Below are 27921 nucleotides of genomic sequence, written 5' to 3'. Positions count from 1 at the left end.
AATAAAGTAGAAAATGGAAGTGATTGCGGTGGTAATTAACGACAAAAGTTACTTTTCGTTGCAGTTTTAGTGAAATATTAAAACTATTCCAGGACTCTGCAGGGCTTTACATGAACTGGGCTCCTAACTACACCTCCCAGCTCATGTCATTCATTTTTCTATCCCACACTGGCATCTCCTCCACTTGGTAGAACTCTCCAGGTATACGTTTATTCTCCAGGCCTACATTTATTCTCAAGGTGTATGTTTGCTCTCCAGGTGTACATCTACTCTGCACACCAGAACACTTTTCCCCTGCATTTGCCAAGCTGACTCTCTTCAGTGATGCATCATCACTTGGCTCCTGGTCCCCTCTTCAGAGCAATCTTTCCAGACCTCTCCATTTGAAAAGGCACATTTTGGTACTTCTCTGGTGGGCCAGTAGTTGAGGTTCTGTGTTCCCAATGCAGGGGGCATGGGTTTGCTTGTTGGTCGGGAAAGTAAGATCCCCCATGCTGCAGGGTGCGATTAAAAACAACAACAAAAAACGAACAAACAAAGAACTCAGGCTTCCCTGATGGTCCAGTGGTTAAGAATCTGCCTTGCAATGCAAGGGACACCAGTTCGAGCCCTGGTTCAGGAAGATCCCACATAGCACAGAGCAGTTAAGCCCACATACCACAACTACTGAGCCCACCTGCCCTAGAGCCCGTGCTCCGCTACAAGAGAAGCCAGCACACTGAGAAGCCCACCCACTGTGAGGAAGGGTAGCCCCTGCTTGCAGCAACTAGAGGAAGCCTGAGTGCAGCAGTGAATACCCACCCCAGCTAAAAAATAAAATAAATAAATCTTTTTTAAAAATGCACATCTCCCCCATCACCCTACCTACTACCCTGATTTAATTTCTTCCTCGCATTTACCATCACTGATAACCTGTTGATGTCTTGTTCACCATGGAGTTTTTGCATTTAGATTTTTTAATGTATCAAAACATAATTTATATTTATTACCAAGTGCTGGATGTGCCCGCCTGCATTTTGCATCCAAAGAGAGTGCCTCACTGGCCTTCACCCTCATTCTGGCCCTGGTATTCCATCTCCCTCAGCTGAGAAGAAAGCTGCATGATGAGACCCTTTGTTTTGTCTACTGCAGCACATCTAGTGATCAGAAGAGGCCTGGGCAGATAGGAGATGCTCAATAAATGATTGTTAAATGAATGAAGGAAAGGAAAAGGACATTAGCAAATAATCTACAAATATGGGCAACTTGCAAAGGGAAAGCTTCAGGAGACCTGGGGTGCGTACTTGGGGAGAACAGAATATTTTTAAAAGATGCTTTGTTAAGAAAAATCATTGCCACCCACCTAGGTTCTTGGCTCCCCCAGTGCCTATCACATTGAAAGATCTCTAAACGAGGCTTCTCACCACTTCCATCTTCCTGAGGAAATTTAACTTAATTGAGGTCAGGTTGCTACCACCACCACCACCACCACTATACACCCACCCTTTCCTCTTCCTACCTTGAGAGGAAACAGCACAGAATTCTGGGCATTGAAGAAACAGACTTAGCAAATTTCTTACCCACTGGAGACTAAGTCACTTATAAAGGACTAAATGAGTTAAAACATCTAAAGCATTAGAATAGCATCTGAAATGTAGTAATCACTTAATAGATACATCCCGTTGCTATCAGTAGTTTGTAACACATCACTTTGCCTCCTGGAGCAAACACTGACTGGTGTCTCCCTGGAGCAACCCTTTCTCTTTACGGTGCCATTTCTCACTTTGCTAGGGGTTCCGGCTGGGACACAGTGCTCCAGGGGTCTCTCGTGTTTCTGCATGTCTTCTGAACAGAGGCATTGGCTTGATATTTTGTTCCAGACTATCTTGTCAAGGATGTATGTAGCAAACCCCCTTGGAAGACAGAGACAACTTCTCCCTCCAGAGCAGAAGGGCAAGATTGTTTGCTGTCTAGTGTCATAAAGATAAAATCTCCCTCTGAGGCAAAGCTTGGTCAGGTTTACACAGAGACTGCTATAAAAGATTGGGAGCTTCCTAGGTTCAGGGTTTTTTTATGGCTTTGATGCAAACCCTTTGTCTGCACAGCATCACATACACACACCTTTGCATTGCCCTTGGGACTTGAGGGGTATGGGGAAATGATGTAAAAATGAAGCATTAGCGGACTTCCCTGGTGGTGGAGTGGCTAAGGATCGTCTTGCCAGTGCAGGGGAGACGGGTTCTGTCTCTGGTCTGGAAAGATCCCATGTGCCATGGAGCAATTGAGCCTGTGCGCCACAACCAAGAGCCCTGAAGTCACAACTACTGAGCCTGCATGCTCTAGGGCCTGAGAGCCACAACTGATGAGCCCCTGTGCCACAACTACTGAAGCTCATGAGCACTCGAGCCTGTGCTCTGCAACAAGAGAAGCCACCGCAATGAGAAGCCCATGCACCACAACAAAAGTAGCCCATGCCCACTGCAGCTGCAGGAAGCCCACGAGCAGCGATGAAGACTCAGCACAACCAAAAATAAAAATAGATAATTTTTTTAATTTTAAAAATCAATCAGTAACCGCTTGTGAGGCTATAAGAGGAGCCGTTTGACTCTGTGCAGGAGAGCTGACATAATAACAGGTCTGACTAATATCCTTAGAAAGGCCTGCTGGCAAGATTGGCTTTGGTGGTTGTATAGGAACTAGGTTTCAGGGAGAGTTTCCACCATCCCTGAGTTGATAAGAATGGAGCAGGGCCTAAACCATTTGTACAAACAATGTGATTCACACAGGACATCTACTTCCCTTCAAAGAGTCTGGAACTTTAGTCCATGCCACACAGAGGCTCACACATGATCAACCCTAGTGAAACCCTGGAGGCCAGGCTGTCATGAGTTTCTCTGGCCGGCCACACTCCTTGTATATTGTCATGGCTCCCAGCTAGGGGAATTAAGGGGGTCCTAGGTAACCCCTGGGAGGGGACTCTTGGCAGCCTGAGCCTGCCCTGGCGCTTCATTCCCACATGACCTTTCCCTTTGCAGATTTTGCTCTGTCTCCTTTCATTGTGACAGATCAGAGTGGTGAGACACTATATGTGGGAACCTGTGAAGCTTCCTACCGAATCAGGGGGTCTCAGGGTGGTCTTGGGTACCCCCGACATGGTCTCTGACCCAAGAATCTCATGTCTTCTCTCAGCATCCATGAGATTATGGCAGGCTGACTTGTTACTTTGAAGTAAAGGAAGACATTTCACAGTTCTTACTAGAGCCATCTCCTTATCTGTTTAGGAACACATGGCTGTGTGTGTGTCTGTGTGTGTGTGTGTGTCTGTGTGTCTGTGTGTCTGTGTGTAGGGGTAAATCCCAGGTCTAGGACACCTTGGGTATTATACACCTATCTTACCATGGAGTTGTTAGGGGCAGACATCTGATCTAAACTAGTCCAAGCAGAAAACAAGACTCTTTCTTCCTCTCTAGCCATAGACCAAGAAAGACCATAACTCATGGCAGACACCTTGAAACCATGAGAGTTAACACAGAGAAAGTGGGACTCATAAATTGGGCCTTGATGATTCTGCTGGGGGTACTCAAAGCCGCTGTTTTTGAAGCCAGCTTGCCCCTGGATTATGTTAAGATACTTGAGTCAATACATTCCTTTTATTGCTTCAGAGAGATGGTATCAGAAGGAGTCCTAACTGACACAGATTACGGCTGCTCCCAGAAAATGTCTCCATTCTAGTGCAGAGAACCAAGCCTCATCAGGACAGGATCCTTCTTTAGGGACCCTGAGAATAACTCCATGTATACAATCAGTCTTTTGGTAGTCAACAATTTAAAAGTGCAGAGTAGCAGATAGGAACTGCAGCTGGTACCATTTCAGGTAATTTCCAGCCTAGAGATGGATCATGGCAGAGGGGCACATAGAAGACATGAACCTCCACTTGAAGTGATAATGTAACCATAGAAACGTGAACTAAAGCCCCAGCTGCAAGGACAGGAAGAGGAGGTGTTTGACTTGGCGCGGGGGAGTGGGGGGAATTCTGGGCCACTCTCAGATCTGTGCCCAGTGATAGGGATGCTGTTTATACCACACTTCCTGGCTCTACTTTTCCCGAGCTAGCGTTGCATGTGCAAACTTGGCCTCTACTTCCTCTCCTTGCACACTTTGGGGAGAAGCATTTGCGTGACACAAATAAACATTTAGCTTTGGTACCAGAACCCAAGTGACAAAGATCAAACATCTTTCCAAAGAAAAGATTGGTGCAAAGGATGTTTCAATTCATGACTGTATTGACATAATATTATAAATGGTAACACATTTGAGACTATTGAGGTATAAACCTTTTCTGATTGAACATACTAAATGTTCAATCCATGTGTTGAATTTATTAACACAGAATCTACAATGTACAAAATAAATAGGGAACCCAATAGAACATGTTATGTTACAAATTTACTGCTACTTATAACATGCTGTTTAACTCTGTTCAGATAAAACAGCAAATATATATATACATATTTGGTGTAAGTCACAGATACAGAATTTGTACCAGTCTCACAGAATTAATTCTATCCAAACTGAAAATTGTACTACATTTTCTAGCAGATGCAACAGAAATTAATCACTTGAAAATAACCTCTGCCCCCGTTCTCATATTCTATTTTCTCCCTGTTGTTTAGTCGCTCAGTCATGTCTGACTCTCTTGCCAACCCATGGACTGTAGTCTGCCCAACTCCTCTGTCCATGGGATTTCCCAGGAAAGAATACTGGCGTGGGTTGCCATTTCCTTCTCCAGGGAATCTTCCCAAACTAGGGATCGAACCACGTCTCCTGCATTGGCAGGTGGGTTCTTTACCACTGAGCCCCCAAAGAAGCCCCAAAGTAGGCTTCTCCCTAGCACCTAATACATTGTGTATGTATTTCTTCATCATTTGTCTGTCTCCCCACTAGATTGTAAATGCCCCGAGGGCAAAGCCTTGGTCTGATTCAGTGCTAAGCCTTGGTCTGATTCAGTGCTACGTGCCCAGCACCTAGAATTTAACATACAATAGGTACCCAATAAATAAGTACTGAATGAATGAATGAACTTAAAACAGGCACACATTGAGCTAATATAAAAACCTGGATTCCACAACCTCATTTCATACCCTGGCCCTACACGATAGGTCCTTTCTTCACACCTACCTCCTCCCTGACTCTGTGGGATAAGCCAATACCCTGGAGTTGCCCAGACCCTTGGTAACACTGGGTTTGGGCACCATGACGATTGCCATCCATTGTATACCCCCAGGTTGGTTTTTCCCAGAGGACAGACTTGCACAGGTTGTGGGTGTGCAACTGAAGTGAAGAGTTTAACAGGCAGAAGGAGGCTTATTCCAACATCCCCCTGAATTGCTGTGCATGCTGCTCCAGCTTCTTGGCTTCCGCCCGGAGATGCTGCAGGGCAGCGGGGCTGGGGTGCTGGAGCACGGCGTGCTTGGTGGCCAGCGCTAGGTCCTTGAGCAGGCTGCAGAGGCAGCTGCTGCCCCGCAGGATCTCATTCCGCACGTCCCGCTCCTGGGTCTCCCGGCACAGCCTGTCCACCAGCTTCTGCCCGACCGTGATGACCAGCTTGCTCTGCGTGATGAAGGTCTCGGGGGGTTGGCTGTTCTGGAGGCTGCTGTTCAGCACGCCGATGGCTTTGAAGAGGGCCCCAAAATAGAGGCGGCAGTGTTCAGAAAGGCGAATTTTCTTCTCAGGATTCTGCTGACTCAAGGGCCGGGGGACCAGGGAGCTAGGATTCTAGAGAAGGGGAAGAAGATGACAGATTAGAGAGAGATGCAAGCAATAGGCTGTGATTGTCTCTCTCTTCTCCTGTTTTTGCTTAATTTGCAGACTTTTTCTAAGAAAAAGTATAGTTTTGTTTGGGAAGCTCCATGTGCAGGTGCAACATTCTGCCTAACAAATTAATGTTAATTCAGAGCATGTTGTGTTGTTTAGTTGCTAAATCCTGTCCAACTCTTTTGTGACCCAAAGGACTATAGCCCGCCAGGCTCCTCTGTCCATGGGATTCTCCAGGCAAGAATACTGGAGTAGGTTGCCATATCCTCCTCCAGGAAATCTTCCCGACCCAGGGATCAAATCCTGGGTCCTTGCCATCTCCTATATTGACAAGGAGGTTCTTTACTGCTGAGCCACCAGGGAAGCCCTTTTTAAATCTTCCTTATAAATATAATCTTATATATTGTGTTATATATAATCATTCATATTAGATATACATAAAATTATATTCAATCCTCTCAATAAACAATTAGAAACCCATTCTAAGAAACTTACTGACAATGACTAAATTTATAACTTTTTAAAAAAGTTTTTTCTTTTTATGTTGATCCTTTTTTAACGTTTTTATTGAATTTGTTACAATATTGCTTCTGCTTTACATTTTGTTTTTTTTTACTTCCAGGCATGTGGGAACTTAGCTCCCAAACCACACCCCTTGCACTGGAAGGCAAAGTCTTAACCACTGGACCACAGCGAAGTCCCCTAAATTTATAAATTTTAAAAAATGCAGGAAAGTTGATGGTGAGTAATTTTAAAATTTTAACTTTTAAATTGAGTAATTTTAAAATTTACTCAAAGAACAGGTTTTAAAGCATTACAAAAAAATCCTTCCTAATTCCAGTATAAGAGGTAAACTTGAATTCCCCCAAATTTCCAGAAGAAATCAAAATATATTGACCTGTTTGCTTCAAGATTAAAATATTTATCTTACTTGCTAGTTAAAGTTTCATTTAGAATTTTACTTTCGTTAATTTTATTTTCTGCAATGTGGCGCCAAAGCCTATTTACTAGTAAAAGATTCTCAGCATCAAATTTAGTGTCAGCCACTCCAGGTAACAATCAAAATCCCCTTTGTTAAGTGATAGGTGAGGAGACTGAGTATCCCAGAAGAGAAGAGGTCACCTAGGGTCACTCAATTAGCAAAATAAAGATTGGAGGGCTGGACCTTCTGGCAGTCCAGTGGTTAAGACTCACATTTCCAATGGAGGGACCCAGGCTTCAATCCCTGGTCAGGGAGCTAGATCCCACAGGCCACAACTAAGACCTGGTGCAGCCAAATACATAAATAAATACTGAAAAAAAGCTCTGGAGCTCTAAACCAAGTCAGCAAGTCTGAAATTCTCATTCTTTGTTAAACTGCATCCTTTTATCAATCTAAGATCTCAAAACTCACAGCTCAGAAGCACTCAGACTGCATTATGGTCTGACTGTGTCTCCCTAAAATTTGTATCATGAAATTCTAACCCCTCAAGGTAAAGGTATTAGGAGATGGAGGCTTTGGGAGGTGGTGACTAGAATTAGGGCTTCCCCGGTGGTTCACGGCCCCCAGAGTGGGGGATTAGTGCTCTTATAAGGGTCATGTGAGAGCTTGCTTCCCACCTGTGTCCTCTGCCAGGTCCGAAGCCTGGGAGGGATCTCTCACCAGAACCTGACCGTGCTGGCATCCTGATCTTAGACTCCTAGTCTCCAGGACAGTGAGACATAAATTTCTCTTATTTGCAAGCCACCCAGACTACAGTACTTTGTTGTAGCAGCACAAACAAGGACAAGTGACAAAGAAAAGATTGGAGTGTTCGCTGTGGTAGACTCTTGGAGGGGCAGGAAGCATGAGAAGAATGCCTCAGAGGCTAGAAATGAGAAGCAACCATCTGGGGAATTGGAATGTTGGCATCTTAGCTTGAGGGTATTACCTGTAGGTAAACAAACAATGTGCTGCCTTTTATCCTGGGGTGTTGGAAATCTCTGGAGGTATTTTTGGTTGTCACACTGATGAGGGAGCACCACAGGATACCGGCAGTCAGGGGACTAGGGATGCTCAATGGTTCATCCCACATGGTGGAGAATTGTCTGCCCAATGGTCAGTGGTCCCTCTACCCACACTAAGAAGCAGTCAGTCTAAAGCAGGATACTTCCAAGTGTCCTTGGACCACTGCACCAGTAGCACCTGAGAACTTATTAGAAAAGAAAATTCTCAGGCCCTACCCTAGACTTACTGCATCCTGAACACTGGGGTGGGACCCAGTTCTCTGGGTTTTAACAAGCCCTATAGGAAACTGTGACATACTCTCAAATTTGAGACTCCAAGACAGACTTCATGTTGAATAAAATAGCATGACTTTTAGCAATGTGACAGGCCACTATTTGGGGTTTGGAGTTTGCAGAACGAACCATCAGGAGGCCTGGGTTATTATCCTAGCTGGCCTCTGAAAAGGCAACGATCTTATCCATATCACTGAATAACTCTGACCCTCCTTGCCTACCCTGATCCCCCAGCTGGAAAGTTGAGTGGGTTCACTGGTTCCCAGGCTTCAGTTATGCAAAGAAAACCTTCACACGCTATGAAGTTTCTACCTTCCTCTTGACTTCAGTTGGCTTCATCTTTGTCTTTAAAGATCCAGTTTTTACTTAAAACTGTTTAAATTGGTAAATGGAAAACTAGTATCATTTGCCAGCAATAGGAGGTAACCAATTAAAATTAAGCACAATGATAACATCTTTGATTTAAAAAAGAACATCATATGTCAAAGAGGTGCTGAAGGTACACAAGCCTCAAACCAAAATGGTTTTTCTGTTGTAATCAGAAACATTATAAGAGAATGTCAGACCGATAAATGGATAGAGGGTAGATCAAGTGAAGACACGATGAGAAGACAATCACATACAAGCCAGGGAAAGAGGTGCCTCAGAAGAACCGAACCTTGATTTTGGATTTCTAGCCTCCAGAATTGTGAGAAAATAAATTTCTATTGTTTAAGCCAAGGGGAGGGGGTGGGGAAAAAAAAAAGAACATTAGGCCATGTGACTTAATGCCAGGTCATTGATAAACTTGCAGAGGACCTAGAATTATTTCACTAATGGTCAAAGGACCATGTTCCACACTTGGGGGTTCACTGGGCTAGTTCATCTCCAGGGTTCCTTCTACTGTAAACAAGGAAGAACTATCACAAAACCAAGTCTCCTCCCATATGAGTCAGGGCTGTGATGTTGAATTATTCACAGCAGGAGATGTCTCCAGGGATAAAGCATTTCAGTCAGTCCGAAGGGTTGGAGAGTTAGTCAGCATCATCACTTACCTGTGTTTCTAAGTCGCTGTTTTCATCCGACCTTTGTTCCGAGATGGGCTTTTCTCTCTCTTCCAGGCGAGGCAACTTCTGAAACATAAAATCTCTTCAAATTACCAACCGGAATGGTCTTTACCTACTGTATAGCTGTTTGCTGCTGCTGCTGCTAAGTCGCATCAGTCGTGTCCGACTCTGTGCGACCCCATAGACGGAAGCCCACCAGATTCCCCCATCCCTGAGATTCTCCAGGCAAGAACACTGGAGTGGGTTGCCATTTCCTTCTCCAGTGCATGAAAGTGAAAAGTGAAAGTGAAGTCGCTCAGTCGTGTCCGACTCTTCACGACCCCATGGACTGCAGCCTACCAGGCTCCTCCATCCATGGAATTTTCCAGGCAAGAGTACTGGAGTGGGGTGCCATTGCCTTCTCCAGTATAGCTGTTTAATCTACTTTAAAACTTGAGAATTCCTCTTTATGCTTTTGTTGTGATTCTGCCTATGATACCTTTTGCCAACAAAGGAGATTTTAGCAGCTCAAGAGCTGAATTTTGCCTATCAACACAGCCTAATAGAAGGACACAGAATTTAACTGGAAATGAAAAATATCTAAATGTCCAGCTTCTCTGGAGTATGTTAAAGCTCTTGCACCACCAGGCATGTCAGCAGAAAACCCCAAGACTGGGGCCGAAAGCACCAAGTTATCCTGTGACACGGCCCCTGTTATCTGCTGCATCTGCAACTTGCAATTCTTGAACTAAAGGTGTCTAACTACAGTGTCTCATCTCATGGAGGAAAGTATTTCTAAGAGTAACTAGAGTCTGGAGGCTGCTAGGACCATGGACAATTTGGAAGAGTGTTTATACTTCCTCTTATGTTCCTAAGAAGCACACTGACAATGACTCAGTTTATAAAATTTTTAAAATGAAAAATTTTGCTCAAAGAACAGGTTTCAAAAGGTTTTCAGAATCCTTTCTTATCCTAGCATCAGAGGTAAGCCCTAAACCCTAAAATGTCCAATAGACATCCTGTTTGTCTTAATAGTAAAACATTATCTTTCTTCTTACTAAGATCTCATGCAGAATTTTACCTTCATGATTTTTATTTTCTGGAAAATGGAACTCATGCCTCCCCAAAGATGAAATAGTAGATTCTCAGCATCTAACTTATGGGTGACCACTCCAGATAAAAATGGAAAGCCCCTTTATATTGTATTAATACCACGTGGAACTCTGAACTCACCTGTTCACAAACATTTGTCCTATTCTTCTCTAATAGTTCAGGAGAGTGTTTGCTTTCTTTTTGCTTATGAAAAGGAGTGTTCCTTTGATAGGATTCAATCTCCCTTTGGGGAAGCTGGATGGATTTGGCAAGCTTAAACTCTGCACTTGGGGTCAATTGCACGGGATCTTCCTTTTCACAGTTCGGCTTGAAAAGGAGCCTCCCATTGGCAATGATGATGGAGGTGAACCTCTTGACGTCTTCTGGAACCATCCGTGCCACCTGAACAAATCTCTCCAGGTCATCTGGGCTGTTCTGGATTTTGTCAGTCACAAGGACTTCCAGGGACCAATCGCAGCTCTCCAGACTTTCCTTTGTTTCAAGCAGGATTTGGTAGGAGTTGGAGATCGTCTGTAGCTGATCCCTAATTCTGGCCTGAAGGTTACTGTTGGTGAGGTTGCATGTGGTCCCACAGACTCCTTGGGCAAAATCCAGGAATTCTCTCAAGGATTCCTCTGTGCGGTCAGCGGCCCTGCGGATTGCATCGATGTTGGCCTCCAGAGAGTCCCTGAACCTCCACTTCCTACTGACAAAGAGCATCAGGCCCCCGACAGAGTTGGCCACCTTGTGCTGCAGAACTGTGACCATCTCTCTGGCCAAGTCCAGGTCCAAGGGGAGCTCTCTGGCTGACTCCTCTGAGAAGGAGCTGGACGAAGAGTCAGTGGATGTAGAGGAGCAGGAGGAAAGAATGCTGGCTCTACTGTCAGAGCTGGACACAGAAGAGCTGTCTGGTTCAGGGGACAGCGATGCTGCCTGGCTGGGAAACCATGAGGAGTTATGGTCTGAGGAATTCTCTGAAGGCACGTTGGCTTTCTCCAGCTCTTTCCCAGACTGAGGGTCCCTTGGCCTTGCTTTAGGGATGTCGTAAATGTTCGGCTTGGTGTTCTGCTGCTCCACTCGGGGGATCAGAAAACTTGAAGGAACCTTGTAGCTGACACCTTCATCCAAAGGGAATGCACCCTTGGCTAGTGGAAAGCTATAAGAAGGAATTTCTGGAAGGCTCAATTTTTTCTGCATGGGCATGTTTTTCTGTGGGTGTGGACTGAGAGTCCCTGCTCTGCTGCTCGGAGGGCTGTGGAAGCTGGACATACACCTGGGGAGGGCATGGTGCCCCGATTTTTCCACAGAGCTACTTGGAGATGCATTTCTTACATCAGCCTTTTCCAGAGACAGTGGCGTGTCATAAACCCATTCCGATTTCTGAGGGTTTGGCAATGTGTTGCAGCCACCCCTCCTTAAGGCGATGCTTGATGTCAGGGGAATATTCTGCCACTGTGAAGAACCACACAAAGTCACCCGTTATTTAGTTTAAGGAAAAGACAGTGTGAGCGACTCGGGGGATGCATGTGTATTACACTGAGGAGCCACCAAGCGCTGGGCACTGTGCATCTTAAAAGCCTGATGGTCACTCCTCTGCTCAAGTTTCTGCAGTGGCTTCCCACTTCCGCCACCACTCAAGCCCTTCACAGTCTGGCTCCAGCCTCCTTTTGAGTCTCCTCACTCTCTGCCTCTGCCACCACACCTGGCACTCCCCTCCTTCAAGGTCCAGCGACTCAGGCTGCCTACCTTTCTCTGAACCCAAAATGCTCTCCTGCACGGCTATATTTAATTCTGTCCAAGCTGGTTCCTCTGTTCTCAGTGTCCACCCAACCCCTTGCTTTCCATCTAACAAACTCCTGTGCATCCCACACGACACTGCTGAGAAGCCACCTTGGGCATTAGTGTGTGCTTGCTGAGTCACTTCAGTCATGTCCCACTCTCGGCGACCCCATGGACTGTAGACCACCAGGCTCCTCTGTCCATGGGACTCTCCAGGCAAGAACACTGGAGTGGGTTGCCATGCCCTCCTCCAGGGGACCTTCCTGACCCAGGGAGAGAATTTCTCTCTCATCGGCAGGTGAGTTCTTTATCACTAATGCCACCTGGAGAGCCCACCTTGGGCATAGGTGTATTTATTGTATGCAAGTGACAGAATCCATTGATAAGCATGGATTACAGATTTCAAGTTAAGTCACCTCCCCTCCATACAAATAAAAACCTACCTCAACGCAACATGTCTCCAAGGTAGATTGCAAGAAGCAGCATTTATCTCAAGTCTCCTGCGCTCTTGCTCTGTGCCAAGCACTGTACTAGGTCCTTCGCAGGGATTATGTCAATTCTCACAGTAAGTTTGTAAGGAGAAACAGAGGCGTATGGAAGTCAAAGGATTTATCTGGACCACATGACTTGTCTGGTTCCTGAACACCATTGCAGTTACAAGTTTTGCCTCCAGTAAAGTAAATTCTGCTATGAGGGATTTGAGCTCCTAATTTTGACCAAGCAAACAACATTTCCCAGAGGCGGTTCAGGTTTGCACAGTCTCAGATCTCAGTGCCAATCATACTTACATTTGTTTGGCTGGCCGGGGGACCCAGTGCTGCCTTTTGGGGGCTGGGGGGAATATCATATAGCTGCTGCGTGCCTGGCTCCTGGGAAAAGACCACGAAGCAGGTCAACTTGGAATTTTCCTTCCTGGTGACTGCACATCACAAACCATCTCAATGCTGGTGTTTTGTTTTTGTTTTTGTTTTTTTTCAAGTGAAAACACAAATCACTGAAGCCTTTGGGGCTTTCAGTCATGATGGTTTTATGGCGCAAGTGTGTGCTGTTCTGAATATATTTTCAACAATGGGCTCTGTGTTTTTAAAAAAAAGCACCTTCTCAATCAAAGGTGGGGACAAACTATAGAGAGAATTAGCTGCAGTTGTCTGAGTTAAAAACAGCAGTTCATTTCCTTCTGTAAGTTCACCTTAAGACTGAATTAAAGAAGACTAAATATAAGATTGGAATTTACTATGTCTTTTTTCTTTCTTGTTTTTCCCAGAAGAAATTTCCGTGTGTTTATAACTCATGTATTAATCCTGCAAATATTTACTAAGTGCCCACTAATGACTAGCCACTGAACTAAGTGACATATGGACACCCAGTAATGAGCAAAAGACATAGCACCTCTAGAGATAATAGACATTTGTGGGGGAGGTGCAACAATTAGGAAATACATATATTAGGATGTGAAAAATAGGTTCCATATTCCAAGGTAAGGTGAAAGAGCACCAGAACAGGTTTTGCAAAGAAAGAGAAACGAAGCTGAAATCTGGAGAGGATTTTTGTTTTGGGCTTTTTTTTTTTTTTTTTTTTTTTAGCCACACATCATGACTTGTGGGATCTTATTTCCCCGACCAGGGATTGAACCCGGGCCCTCGGCAGTGAGAGTCCTAATCACTGGAGAGACTCAGGCTGTGAGTCTCCTCCGAGTCTCCCTCTTTCACTTTATAGGCAGAGGAAAGTTTAGTACTGCCTGCTCAGAACATTAAATTCCTCCACTGAGACTTCTTAACTACCTGGGAGCGACCAGGAAGTCTCCGAACCAGCCTGAATTTTTATTTTGACTGAAGCTGTGGCTCTCAGCCCTGGCTGAGCTTGAGAACCAACTGGGAGCTTTAACATTCCTACTGCTCAGGGCCCACTCCAGATCTCAAATCTCAGAGTCTCTGGGAGTGGTTCCAGGAAGTAGGTGTGGCTGAAGCACCCAGGCCATTCCCCTGTGCTTGCTGGGCAGGGGACAGCATGGTCATGGGGCAGTTCTGATGGGCTAAGAAGTGAGTGAAGTTGTTTTCTGATTACAGGAAGTATGTCTTACAAAACTGGTGTACCAGTTACAGTCAAATAAGGTAAAAAAAAAAAAAAAAAAAACTCTGAAATTTCCTCCCCCAGAGATAATTAGTGTTAAGATAACCAACAATAATGTTAAGACTATGATGTATATCCTTCGTGTTACTATTACTTTTTAAAAAGTGCAGATATGTGTATATAGGTGTGTGTATATATTGTTGTATTAGTCACTCAATCGTGTCCGACTCTTTGTGACCCTATGGACTGTAGCCGACCAGGTTTCTCTGTCCATGGGATTCTCCAGGCTAGAAAACTGGAGTGGGTTGCCAATCCTTTCTCCAGTGTGTATATATGCATGGATATAAAGTATTACAAATGTGAAGTAAAAAAATTTTAAATATTCAGAATTCAAATAGTAGTAATATTCTTCTGAGCATGTCTGGGTTCCCTGGGCACAAAGCTGGTTTCTAAGTGGTGATGGGTCCCTTGGAGTCAGAACTGAAGCTCCAAAGATCTTTCAATGGTAAAACTGAAATGGAAGGTCAGTGTGACGCTGAGAGCCAACAGTTTAGATGGAGAAACGGGGGCAGAGCAGGGCCACGGATGAGGCTCACCTTCAGGGTTGGTGGGCACCGGCTCTGAGCAGGCACGTCATACACCTGGCAAGCCAGGGCTGGTACTGAGGTCTGAGCAGGTCTGGGAATCATGAAGACAGCCTTGGGGAGAAAAAGAAGAACAGAGGGAAAGAAATGTTACCACCGCATCCATGGACCACGAAACAGCAAAGGCACCACTAACATGCCAGGACATTCTCTGGGCACCTCTCATTGGAGACCCTTTGCTCTGAGACTGGAGACAGCAGGACGCTGGTGCAGGGCAGTCTTCCTCACCATGTGGATCAGCCTCATCTGGGAAGTGGGTTGGAAATGCAGATTCCTGGGCCCCTGTGCATTGCACAGAATCTCTGAGTCTTGACGGAGAGCCTGGGAAACTGCAGTATCATCAGGGCCCCCAGGTGATTCTGATGTTCTCAGAATTTTATTTATGGAGCTGACTTTGTGGCTCACACTTGCCCAAGAGACAACCTACAGCCTATGATGGGACTTTCCTTGGTTTGGAATTGTAGGTGGAAAGAAGCCAGTTCAGAAATGCCCATTGTTTCTTGGAAAACGTAGATGGGAACTAAGGAACTTTTTTTTGAGAAACATGGTTTTGAAAGGTTTAGGGGACAGAAGGAAACTCTAGTTCAAGAACTAGACGGTCTATAAGCAATTTAAACCTAAAAGCAGATTTCATCAGGAAATCTGATCTTTTTACTTGAAATATAAAAGATTACCCTTTCTGAATTTAAACCAAAATCAAATACTTACTTTATATGGTCATTTTTTTTTTTAAAGAGAGGCCAGTGTATTATAATAAGGAAGTTGGAATAAAAAGTAAAACAAAGCTCAAGATCGTGGTTACCCTGGGGGGAAGTGGCTGGGAGAGGTGGGAGGGGGCTTCTGGGTTGCTGGTTTCATTGTGTTTCTGGATTCGGATACTAGTGACTGAACTGTGTACTCTGAGGATCTAGAGGTTAAACTTCAGTAAAACATTAATAGATAGTATCAGCCACAGAGCCAGGTGACCTAGATCAAGAGCACGCCAAGGGCCCTGTTTTGGGTGTTGGCAGGCCAGAGGTGTGGACAGACACAGACACAACAAGGAAACTTTAGTCTCTGGTGTTCATCAGGATATGACCTTGGATGGGCCTTTCACCTCCCAGGGAATCAATTTCCTCATTTGTAAAATGAAGAGTTGTTCTCATCTAAAGAGGTCTCTTTTTCTCTCAGATCTACAGAGGTCTCTTCCAGCTAGAAAGATGCAGAGTCCCTGATGAGGACAAATTGAGACAAGGGACATTTTTTCACCTTCTTGGTTTTTAATTTTTGGCTAACATAAATCTAGAGATGCTCAACCTGAGTATAAAGGGAATCTCTGAAACGGGTCCCCCGGGCCGTGTACCAAGCCTGTGAACTGCCCATTGGAAAACAGCTCAAAGCTAGTGGCTGGGCTTGCTTAGTTTTACCAATGTCTGCTTCTGCTCAGAATGTTATTTTTTCAGCGGTCTCAGACTCAAAGCTCACCACTGGATTACCCAAGTGGGGAGGAGATGCCTGCCTTCTGTGGATCGGAAGATTCTTAAGTTATTATAATCTTGCATCCTTCTAGCTCCTTCCTTCTTGTAGTAGAGGAAGAAGCAAGATTACTCAGAATCACCAAAAGCTACAGTTTAAGGTGAACTCAGAAATGATAAGATGGTTGGATGGCATCACCGACTCAATGGACATGAGTTTGAGCAAGCTCCAGGAGTTGGTGATGGACAGGGAAGCCTGGTGTGCTGCAGTCCATGGGGTTGCAAAGAGTCAGACCCGACTGCGTGACTGAACTGAACCGAACCCTCTCTTGATACAAAGCAAGAAAGAGAAGTCTAGAGGGGTGCTGTGATGTCTCCAGTCACCCAGCATGGCCGTGGCTGCCGTAGAAACCAAGTGAACCTGGATTCCTGATTTCTAAGCTGCAGATGACATTGCTTGCTTTAAAAGACCCTCAAGCACAGAGAAGGCAATGAAAAAGGGAATGGGGAGAGGGCCAAAATATAGATAGGACAGTGATGGAGGGAACTTAGGCAGGAATAAAAGGCAGGAAAGTTCCCCAAGTTTTTTACTGGGGCCACCTCAAGACCTGCTTGAGTGGTGAGGAGCCCCTGGCTTCTGAAATCCCCTTCAGTGGCTGTGGTTTCTGCCATCGCCACAGCCTGCACCAGTGAGGTCTCCACGTTTCATGTCAAGGATAAATCTTACAGCTAATGCCCTGACCCTTTTCTGAGTTGGGATGGTCAACTCATCTCTCTTTTTATACCAACATCAGTCTAGAAGTTGACAGTCAGCTCATGGTTCTGTTGGATCTGGTCATTTCATTCATTGCACAAGTGTCTATGGAGCATCTCGCAGGAGCCTGGCACGGTCCTGGGGGTTCAGAATCCCCAGCAAACTGCAGACTTTGCACCTGCTGTGCTTTTAGGGGGCAGGGAAAATGACCTTAGATTTAAACAAAATTTTTTTATTGGAGTATAATTGCTTTACAATGTTGTGTTAGTTTCTGCTGTACAACAACATGAATCAGCTATATATATACATATATCCCCTACCTTTTGAGCTTCCCTCTCACCCCCATCCCCAACCCAGCCCTCTAGGTCATCACAGAGCACTGAGCTGAGCTCCCTGTGCTATACGGCAGCTTTCCACTAGCTATTTGTTTTACACATGGTAGTGTATACACGTAAATGCTACTCTCTTAGTTCGTCCTATTTGGCCTTTGCTTTTGCTTTTTTCTTTCCTTTGAAAGTGAAAGTCGCTCAGTTGTGTCCAACTCTTTGTGACCCCATGGACTATACGGTCCATGGCCAGAATATTGGAGTGGGTAGCCTTTCCTTTCTCCAGGGGATCTTCCCAACCCAGGGATTGAACCCAGGTCTCCCATTTTGCAAGCAGATTCTTTACCAGCTGAGCCACAAGGGAAGCCCAAGAATACTGGAGTGGGTAGCCTTGCCCTTCTCCAGCAGATCTTCCCGACCCAGGAATCGAACCGGGGTCTCCTGCATTGCAGGCGGATTTTTTATCAACTGAGCTATCAGGGAGCAACTCAATTAACTTCAGCCCAGGCCACTCGCTCTCAGAGGAGCCAGCACCCAGGCCCCACTCTGGGTCAGCTGCTCGGATGACAGCTGAGTGTTCCAGGCCTAGATTTGGGCCAGTTGTTCCAGAAAAGGGACTTCAGGTCCACCTCACGGATGGCTGCAGGACAATCAGCCACCTCTTTTTGGTGTTTGTAGTCGGTGCCTAGAGGGGCAGCTGTTCTGTGTAACACGGGTTGTCTGCCTGGCAGCCCGGGGAGGCAGGCAATCTGAAGTATTCAGAATCTCTTAGGGACTTCCCTGATGGTCCAGAGGTTAAGACTTCACCTTCCAGTGCAGGGTGAGCAGGTTTCATCCCTGGTCAGGGAGCTAAGATCCCACGTGCCCCCCACTCCCCAAAACATAAAACAGAAGCAATATTGTAACAAATTCAATAAAGACTTTTAAAAAGTCTCTTAAGGAATCAAAGAAGAAGCTGGTGTGGAGGAGGCCTGCAGGGTAAGTGGGACATTCCTGGGAGGAGGGGCAGCACATACATGGGAGGAGTAGCCTCTCCTGGCCTAGGCCCTCATCAGGACCTCTGTGCAGAGCTGAGGCCAGGTGGGATGTGTCATCTGAGCTGAAAACAAAGTGTGTGATGGCAGGAAATGCTTGCAGTGACTGAAGATCGTGCAAGACTGTGCTACATTCTTAACACCTCATGAAGGCCAGGGCTTGGAGGGAGACAGTGCATTAAATTTTTTTTTCTTTCAAATTCCTGCTTCTTTGGTTTTTTTTTTTTTTTTTTTGATGTGGACCATTTTTAAAGTCTGTATTGAATTTGCTACAATACTGCTTCTATTTTACGTTTTGGGTTTTGAGCCCCAAGGCATGTAGGATCTTAGCTTCCCAACTAGGGATTGAACCTGCACTCTCTGCATTGGGAGGAGAAATCTTAACCACTTGACTACCAGGGAAGTCCCTTCCTCTCCTACTTAAAAAAATTTTTCATTCTGCATTTATGAAGTGCTTCTTTTCCTCGGCTTTAAAAAAATGTTACTTTTTTAAAATTACAGATGTAATACATGTTCTATATAACACACAAATCAACCTCTTAGTCTCTTTGTTCGTCAAATATTTATCAAGTACCCACCCCAGCCTAGGCACGTCCAGGGTGCAGAGGACACAGAAGCGAATAAAGTATAGACCCCTGTTTAATGACTTCTTTCACTTTCTGCTTAACCAGTTCCACTTCCTAAGGGTGACCACTGCTAGTGTGTGTTCTTTTCAATGCATACATATACACACATACTTTTTAAAGTTTTTTTGGTTTGTTTGTTAGGTTTTTATTTAAATGGCTCTTTTTCCCTCCCTTATAAATACCTTATAGAACTAATTTCATTTCCCCCCCTCCCCACAACTGCAGTACACACACACACACACACAGTGGCTCATCGTGCCAAAACTTATGTAACCAATCCTCCATGAATATTCCTTTAGGCAACTCAAATTTTTCCCTGTAACAAATAATACTGTAATGGCTATGACTTCCTCATTCAGATATATTTCTGCCTTCTCGTATATTTTTGCAACAATTCTGGAAATCCTTTCTAGGTTGAAAGGAACACATATTTTAAATTTGATGAATGATTTCTTGCCTTTGACCCATGGAAATTCAACCCCTCCATTTAACTAACATTTCTTCCTAGTGTAAAAAGAGACCACTGTGAATGTTATCATTCTTTCAGACTCAGCTCAACTAAGCATTCAGTTTCCTGCAAAGTGTGGGTGTCTTGGCAAGCCAGGAACCACCAGGGTACCCAGAGTGTTAATGACAACCCAGTCACCCCAACTGACTGGTTCCCATCCTGTACGTTTGCTCTCCTGATGGACACACACAATTCAAGGGTATTTAGGCCCTGGGTGCTTCCTACCTTTTGACCTATTTCTTCTGTCTGGAAATGTACTTACCTGTTTTGGAAAGCTTAGGGTCTTTTCACAGACGATTCTGGCACAGGTAGGTGGGTCAGGGACTTCGTAGACTTGGACTGTGGGAGGCGGGGGCCCCTCCACCCAACTCTTCATCTGCTCGTACACAGGAGATGAGGGGTTGAGCAGGGCAGGCACCTCGTAGGTCTCCTGGGAGATGGCGGGGGCATTGTCTAGGCCTTTCAGGAAAGGGGGACGAGGCCTGTCTGTGGGGGCCTCCGCTAGGATTTGGAGGCGGTTGGCAGGGGCCAGGCCTTGCCTCCCGTGGAGCAGACACTTCCACCAGCCTTCGCTTTCCGGCACGTTTTGTTCCAGAATGGTCAGGATGTCTCCTCTGCAGAAAGCCAGCTCATCGGCACAGTCGGGGTGGTTGTCATAAAGTGCCTTGGCCAAGAGAGTCTGGAGATGGGAGAGAAAGAATTCACAGTCATTGTTATTGCCAAGGACCAAGACTGCCACCCCACTAGCTTAGAACACAGTCACAGTTGCTCCTTTATCTCATTTCCTCCCCTCCCACCCCCGCCCCACCAGGGACTCTTGTCCCGGCTGTTTGCCCAGTTTATTTCTAGCCATACTTGGGGAGGTGAGGAAAGTCTCAGGTGAAATGTCAGAACTTCCAGGTAGTCTTACCTATCACTGACTCAATGGACATGAGTTTGAGCAAGATCCCGGAGATGATACTTGCAGTCCATGGGTCACAAAGACTTAGACACCACTGAGTGACTGAACAAATGACCCACCCGAGTTATATGGTAGATGGCAGCTTAGCGCAGAACAAGGTTGAAATCTTGGCTCTGACTTCCTAGCTCTGTGCCCTTAAGTAAATTAGCCACTATCTTTGGGCCTCAGTTTCCTTGTCTGTAAAATGGGAATAGCACTATCTACCTCATGTGGGTGTGCTCAGTTACTCAGTCCGACTCTTTCCAACCCTTTGGACTGTAGCCTTCTGGGCTCCTCTGACCATGGGATTCTCCAGGCAAGAATATTGGAGTGGGTTGCCATTTCTTCCTCCGGGGGATCTTCCCGACCCTGGGATTGAACCCACATCTCCTGAATCTCCTGCACTGCGGGCAGATTCTTTACCACTAGCGCCAACTCTGCCTCACAAAGTTATTGATTAAATGGGTTGAAATGTATAGAAAGCTCACTGAAGAGCTCCTGGCACTTTGTAAGTGCTCTGTAAAGCTTGGCTGCAAACTGTCAAAACGATTCTATTACTCTTTGCCTGGTTGTTGCTTTTCTCCTGGCTGGCCTTGGAAGCTCCATGACTTTTGGGATCACATTTTGCTCGATTTGGTGTTCTCTCGCAGCATTGAGCATGGACCCAGGCTCAGAGCAGAGGCTCCATTAATGCTCATTTATTCACATGCAGTGAAACAAAGACACAGAGGGTGAGTGACTAGTCTACACAGCTGGGATCAAAATACAAACAATCTCCTAATTCTCAGACCCACGCTCTTTCTGTAAGCTACATGGTTCTCAAAAAATCCCAAACAACAACAACAAAAAACCCCACCTGTTATAATGACAGCAATGGTACTGTACTGCCTACAAATACCTAGCTCCTCAAATGCCCCTTGACCTGATTTTAACCTTTTTGCAGTTCCTTCATTAATTAATCAGTTTAATAAAATCCTTGACATGAGTTCATTTCATATTTGCATGACAGCTATGATTTTACCTTTTTGAAAATGAGACTTTGTTCACACTGGGGAGAAAACAGAAGGCAAAACACAGTCTCCAATCTATCATCACAATTCCCATGAAATACATCTAACACACTCTGAGAAGAAAAACCCATCATCTGAAACGTGCTTGCATTTGTCTAGAAATAAGATAGTGTTTGTGTTTAGGCAGAGCAGTTGCTTCAATATGGCAGTTGTTTGGAAGCACCCAGATTGGCAGCAGCTTAGCTGGTGGACTTGTCTGTTGCAAAAGGGGATACTTGTCTAAAGAACAATTGCCTTGTGTGATCACCCGCCGGATCAGGCACCCACTACTGTCCAAAATGGACATCGACAGTCTTGGTCTGGAGACATGGTTTACTTTCCATGGACAGTCTGCAATCTTCAGAGCGGCAGCTCACACCCTAAAGGGCATACAGTCACAGCAAAGGAAAACCCTAACTATGTTGCTAGAACAGGATTCCCGTCAGAATAGTATTTTGTTATAACTGGTCCAGAGACACCTCCTGCAGTCAATTAATGTCTCAAAGCTTTAATAACAAAGACTATCAATATTTATGTTATAAAGAATTAAATACATGTAAGAAATCTTGGAGAATTCCTCTCCCAGAAAAGGGAGCTAACAGTAGACTATACTGAATGGGGAATTATTTTGTATTGGGGACACTGAAGCTATTATATCAGTTAATTCTCAGGTGCCTCAGAGGTAGGTTTTCTTCTTCCCATTTTACAGATGAGGAAACAGGGTCAGAGAGATCAGATGACTTGTCTGAGGTCCCATGGATTTGACATTTTCTCTTCATATCCATTATTGCACCCTTCTCATTCCAATTCATTCTCTAGACACCAATCAGAATGACATTTTATATGATATTTCTCCTTCTCTGGTTTACTTCAATTAGTATGATAATCCATGTTGCTGCAATGATGGTATTTCACTCTTTTAATGGCTGAGTAATATTCTATGGTACCACATCTTCTTTATCCATTCCTTTGCCAATGGACATTTAGGTTGCGTCCGTGTCTTGGCTATTGTGAATAATGGTGCAATGAACTCTGAGGTGCATGTGTCCTTTTGAATTACGGTTTTCTCCAGATATATGCCAGCCGTGGGACTGCAAGGTCATATGGTAGCTCTATTTTTAGTTCTTTAAGGAACCTCCACAGTGTTCTCCTTTGGCTGTACTAATTTATTAATACATTCCCACCAACAGTGTGGGAGGCTTCCCTTTTTCTCCACACCCTTGCTAGCATTTATTGTTTTGTAGAGTTTTTAATGATGGCCAATCTGACTACCTCATTGTAGTTTTGATTTGTATAGAATGATATTTTTTACACATAAATCAGATGTTGGTCTGTTGTTTAAAAATGTCCAATTGCTTAGAACCACCTTTAGAACCAAACCTAAACTCTCTGCCTGATTGCCAGGCTTGAGTGACTTCCTCTTGTTAATTTTAGTGCTTCTCTTCTGTTAATTTTCCTCCAGCTGCCTCGTTTTCTTTCTCCAATGCACTGATTACTTCCACCTCAGGACCTTTGCCCTTGTGAGTCCTCCTGCCCTGAACACTCTTCGGCCATATATTTGCACAACTGACTCCTCATCCTTCAGATCTCAGCTTAAGTCACTTCCTGTAGAGGCTATTCCTGACCACAACACGGGAAGGCTGGGCTCCTCCTCCACGTGCATCCACGGGACCTGGAGACAAGGGCCCTCTGGGCATGTTAAGAAAGAACCCAGTTGGGGCCAAGCCAGACTTTCACAGACAGGCTGGCAGTGTGGGGAGAATGAGAAATAGCAGCCTCGGGTTTCCCTGGTGGCTGAGGAGTGAGGAATCCACCTGCCAGTGCAGGAGACGTGGCTTCCACCCCTTGTCCGGGAAGATCCCACGTGCAACTGAGCCCGTGCACTGCAACTACCGAGCCTGCGCTCTAGAGCCTGGGAGCCGCAACTACTGCAGCCTACATACCCTACAGCCTGTGCTCTGCAGCAAGAGAAGCCACTGCAATGGGAAGCCCGCGAACTGCAACTAAAGAGTAGCCCCTGCTTGCCTCAACTAGAGAAAAGCAACGAAGACCCAGCACAGCCAAAAATAAAAATAAATTAATTAATCTAATTAAACAAAAAAAAAGAAATAGCAGACTCAGCAAACAGGTATCGAGCTCTTATGTCCCTGATACTGCACTGAACGCTTTGCAGACAACAGAGCGAAGGGACTGATGGGCTACTGCAACAGCGTTCTGATTATAACCATGACCATCACTGAGGCCACCCCCAAGTTATTCTTAGTGTGTGAATGCTCAGTGGTGTCCTACTCTTTGAGACCCCATGGACTGTAGCCTGCCTGGCTCCTTTGTCCCTGGGATTTCCCAGGCAAAAATACTGAAGTGGGTTGCCATTTCCTCCTCCAGGGGATCTTCCCAACTCAGGGATTGTACCTGTGTCTCCTGCATCTCCTGCATTGCATGAGGATTCTTTACCCCCAGAGCCATTGGGAAGCCCAAAAGACCTCCAGCACCCGGTATGCCCGTGGTCTCTCATGCAGGTACTAACCAGGCCCAACTCTGCTTAGCTTCCAAGATCAGGTGAGATCAGGGGCTTTCACGGTAGTATTGATTTGGGAACATTTGTGTAGACAAGAGATGAAGGAAGGCATGTATTTATATTTTTATTCTCTTTGGGCACAAAGACAGTTAGATCCTAGGTACAACAGAAGAAACCTTCCTTGCCAGTTTCCAAAAAGGACCTTTCCCCCAAATACCCATCTTCATACAACAGTTGGGAGAAAGGAAGGGGACTAGGAAAACAGGCAAAGAATAAGAGTTTCTCTCTCTGGGGAGACGTTCACACGATGGCCAGATGCAAAGTGCTAATCCGTACTGAACTGGCGATGAGCCACGGGAGTAATTAGCTAGCTTCATTTACTCATACATCAAGTTTGAGCATTAGCTAGATGCCTGGTGCTCTGGGGAGATAAAGTAGTGAAGAAAACAGTTTCCGATCTCATGGTGGTGTATATCGTAGCAGAGGAGACACACTCCAATCACAACAGAAATAAACATAGGGTTTCTACTTCTCTTAAGTGCAGCCAAGAAAAATACAGAAAGTTATGAGGAATTCTGAGTGCAGTTGGGAAGGGGGGATGCATAACGGCTTCGGGAATATTTTCCTGAGAACTGGCCATGGGAGTTGCAATCTGGGAGTGAGTAGAAATTAGTAGAAAGGGGGAGAAATCATCCAGGCCGAGGAAGAGAAATGGGTGGGGGAGGGAGTGAGTCTGTGAGTTTGTGTGAATTGTATGGTGAGTCAGGGAAACTGAAAGATGTCCATGTTGTCTTGTTGTTGCTATTGAGTCACTAAGTTGTGTTCGATGCTTTTGTGACCCCATGGACTGTAGCCCAACAGGCTCCTCTGTCCATACGATTTCCCAGGCAAGAATACTGGAACAGGTTGCCTTTTCCTTCTCCAAGGGGATCTTGCCAACCCAGGGATTAAACCTGTGTCTCCTGCGATGGCAGGTGGATTCTTTACTGCTAAGCTATCATGGAAGCCCTGACCAGGTTGTCTGGAGAGAAGTAAACAAAAGCCTAGGGCTTCCTTCCATATTGGCTGATGTTTCTCTCTAATTTCTGGATGGGAAGGGGATTAGATGGAGCTGGTGTGAAGCCAAAGAAGCTCATCAAAGCCAGAGGTGGTCCAGTCCAGGTGGGAGAGGCCTGAGGCTCAAAGGAGGGTGGGTTTGGCTGTAGGAGCACAGTTGGGAGGAGCTGCTGAGGGATTGTGTGCAATCCTGAGGTGAGTCTTGAAAGAAGGACAGGGTTATAACTGCTGAAAAGGAAAGAGAGTTGCACTGTGGATCAGGGGAAGTAAGATGTAGAGAGAGAGAGATTTGGTCCCATACTTTGTCTTCTGCAGTGATGTAAAAGCTGGCAGAAGCAGCTATAGTTCCAAGCAGAGGCCGGTTAGAGGAGCCCGTAGAAATGCCACCTGCTGAAGCTACCGACTTTTGTTTCTGCATCATTCCCACTGCCAGGGTGATCATCTCCTCTCTAAACCAGGAGGGTGGGCACAGCTCCTCAGCGACTGCCCCACACTGGCTCTCCGAGAACCCTTGCCTTCCTGCTTGCCTTTCCACTTTTCTTCAGTTCACTTGAAATAGCAAAGTGGCAGAAACTCAGAGTGTTCGAGCTGGGTCTCATCTATTCTTTTTGCCACATTTCAGAGCTTTATAGTGCCTGTGCCTAGGAGAGGTTAAGGTCACAAGGCGGCAGGCAGAAAAGTAGGGATCCAAATGCGAGTCTTTCTGACTCTGAAGCCTGCTAAGGCCAATTCACTGCACAGCCTCCCAAAGTCCAAGTCAATTCCAATTCTAATCTGCTAAAGTCTCTGTGCGTGTGTGTGCTTAATCTCTCAGTATGTCCGACTCTTGGCAGCCTCAGGGACTTTGCAGCCCACCAGGCTTCTCTGCCCATGGAAGTTTCCAGGTAAAAATATTGGAGTGGGTTTCCATTTCCTACTCCAGTGGATCTTCCCAACCCAGGGATCAAACCTGGGCCTCTTGCATCTCCTGCATTGGCAGGCAGATTCTTTACCACTGAGCCACCTGGGAAGCCATAGGCAGGAGAGGCAAACTCAAATGATTGTAAGAACCAGACAAGAAGTATGTGTCCATCAGGGAGGAAGGCCAGGTGTCAGACATTTGAGAGTGGTGGGGACTTTGGCATGGTCAGACAGATTTCAAAAGATAACTATTAATACTGGGGTCAAATGAAGTACTCTACTGCTGAGCCCACTGAGCCCCCAGCCCACTGCCAGGGTCTTAGAGGCCTTACCCTGGTCTCCTCTGCAAACTGAGCATTAAAACTAGGGGTCGCTGGAGCATTTATGCCCAACGCAGGACTCCTCTAATGGACATTCTGTTCTGAAGCCTCCCACCCATCCCATTATGTTATCAATGACTATGTGCAAATTGCTCACAGTCTGAGGCTCTCTCTATCCTCCCCTGCTGGCTCCCCTCTCTCCCTCCACAACGGTCTGATCAGCAGCATCACAGCCCAATCCTGCTCCCTCCTCGCTTTATCCTTCACAGCCGCCGCCCCCCCCCCCCCACTCCCAGACTCTTGTACACCTGAAATTACAGAGTTAGTGGCAGAGAATAGGAGGGTAAGGATCCTGGGATGTTTCCATTAAAGTATCTAGAAAAGGATCTTTTCCTTGGGAAGGTAATTATACCATGAGGGTATCAGCACACAGCAGGAAGTAGTAAATAAATAAATGCCACAAACAAGGAGAGATGGAGATCATAAATGTGCAAGGAACTCTGAGTAGCAAGTGGTTGCTGGGTCCCTGCTCTGTACAGTGTCATGGAACCCCATTAACAGGATGAATGTTTTTCTTCTACTAAAATCCTTCTTTGAAAAGTGTCCATGTTTAGCATGTTGGCTTCCTTCTCACAGATTCCATGACTTACTTCCAAGAATTCTTAGTTAGTTTTAGGGGAAGGTGATGGAATGGTTCATACTTCCCTTCTGAGGGCCATGAGAGAGAACAGTTATACAGAAGTCACAATTTTTAAAACCACATATACTGTAAATATTTCAAATCCTGTGGTGTATGGGAAATGTGAACCCCTGAGGTTCACGAAGGTTTTCCTGGATGTAGGAACTTCTTTGAGATCCATGCAGCATTCTCTCATCCATCTTTATGAGGCTGCTGAGTCCAGACTCAGAACATCAGGAGTAAATGCAGAATGACGGAAGCTCTTTGATCATCTTTAAAGACAAAGGTCTCCGTCTTCAATGTACTTGGAAGTATTTCAAATCATGTAAATACATAGATAGGCTTAGAATGATCAAAGCAGAGAGAATGGTGCTATCTGTTGGCTTGTGACTGTTTATTTTCCATCATATTTTAAAGCATAATTTTTTTTTAAAAAAAAGGAGAGAGAAAGAAAAGTTTCCAAAAGCATAATAAAAATCCCCTTACCACCTCCATTTTTCCTTTCCCACCCACATTCTCCAAAAAGGGAAGAAAGAGAGAGGAAGAAGGACAACCCTGAGGAAGAAGCACAGTATCCACACGACATCTTTTCATGGGAGATGCTGATGAGTGACAACATTCTGCGAGGTGACCTTAGGAGAGATGAGGGAGGGGCAGGCAGGCTTTCACGAGTCACTGCAAAGACTCTCTGGAGGCTCCCCACTTTGCAAAGTCCATATAACAATGCAGACTTTGTACACACTGTGTGTCAGCTAATATTGAGTTCCTGTAATTAATCAAAGAGAAAAAAAATTCTCTCTAATCTTCCGGAGGTATATTCAGTCATGTTCATGCTGTTGTTTACTAATTTAGCCAATACCTCATTAATAAGGATTGCTCATAGCTTTTCAGCTCGGTTCCAGGCACTGGGATACTGCTGCTGCTGCTGCTAAGTCGCTTCAGTCGTGTCCGACTCTGTGCAACCCCATAGACGGCAGCCTACCAGGCTCCTCCGTCCCTGGGATTCTCCAGGCAAGAACACTGGAGTGGGTTGCCATTTCCTTCTCCAGGCACTGGGATAAGTAATTAGTACTGATTATCTCACTTGGTAATCAC

At 45.4% G+C, this 27921-nt stretch overlaps 1 protein-coding gene across 1 annotated transcript in view; it reads right to left on the bottom strand.

Annotated features, from left to right (window-relative positions):
- Positions 1–4244: 4244 nt before the first annotated feature.
- The window catches only part of CASS4 (Cas scaffold protein family member 4), a 36222-nt gene continuing 12545 nt past the window's right edge, over positions 4245–27921 (bottom strand). The window contains exons 2-7 of the mRNA XM_040248636.1: positions 19627–20043; positions 14615–14716; positions 12737–12817; positions 10311–11621; positions 9087–9164; positions 4245–5754 (exon numbers count right to left, since the gene is read on the bottom strand). Of these exons, the coding sequence (XP_040104570.1) occupies positions 5344–5754; positions 9087–9164; positions 10311–11621; positions 12737–12817; positions 14615–14716; positions 19627–20043 (2400 nt within the window). The 3' untranslated portion in view covers positions 4245–5343. The remainder of the gene's footprint in view (positions 5755–9086; positions 9165–10310; positions 11622–12736; positions 12818–14614; positions 14717–19626; positions 20044–27921) is intronic.

The sequence above is a fragment of the Oryx dammah genome, unplaced genomic scaffold (genome assembly GCF_014754425.2).
Source record: "Oryx dammah isolate SB20612 unplaced genomic scaffold, SCBI_Odam_1.1 HiC_scaffold_10, whole genome shotgun sequence".
In the NCBI taxonomy this organism is placed as follows: Eukaryota; Metazoa; Chordata; class Mammalia; order Artiodactyla; family Bovidae; genus Oryx; species Oryx dammah.
This window is presented reverse-complemented; position numbering and strand designations above follow the sequence as displayed.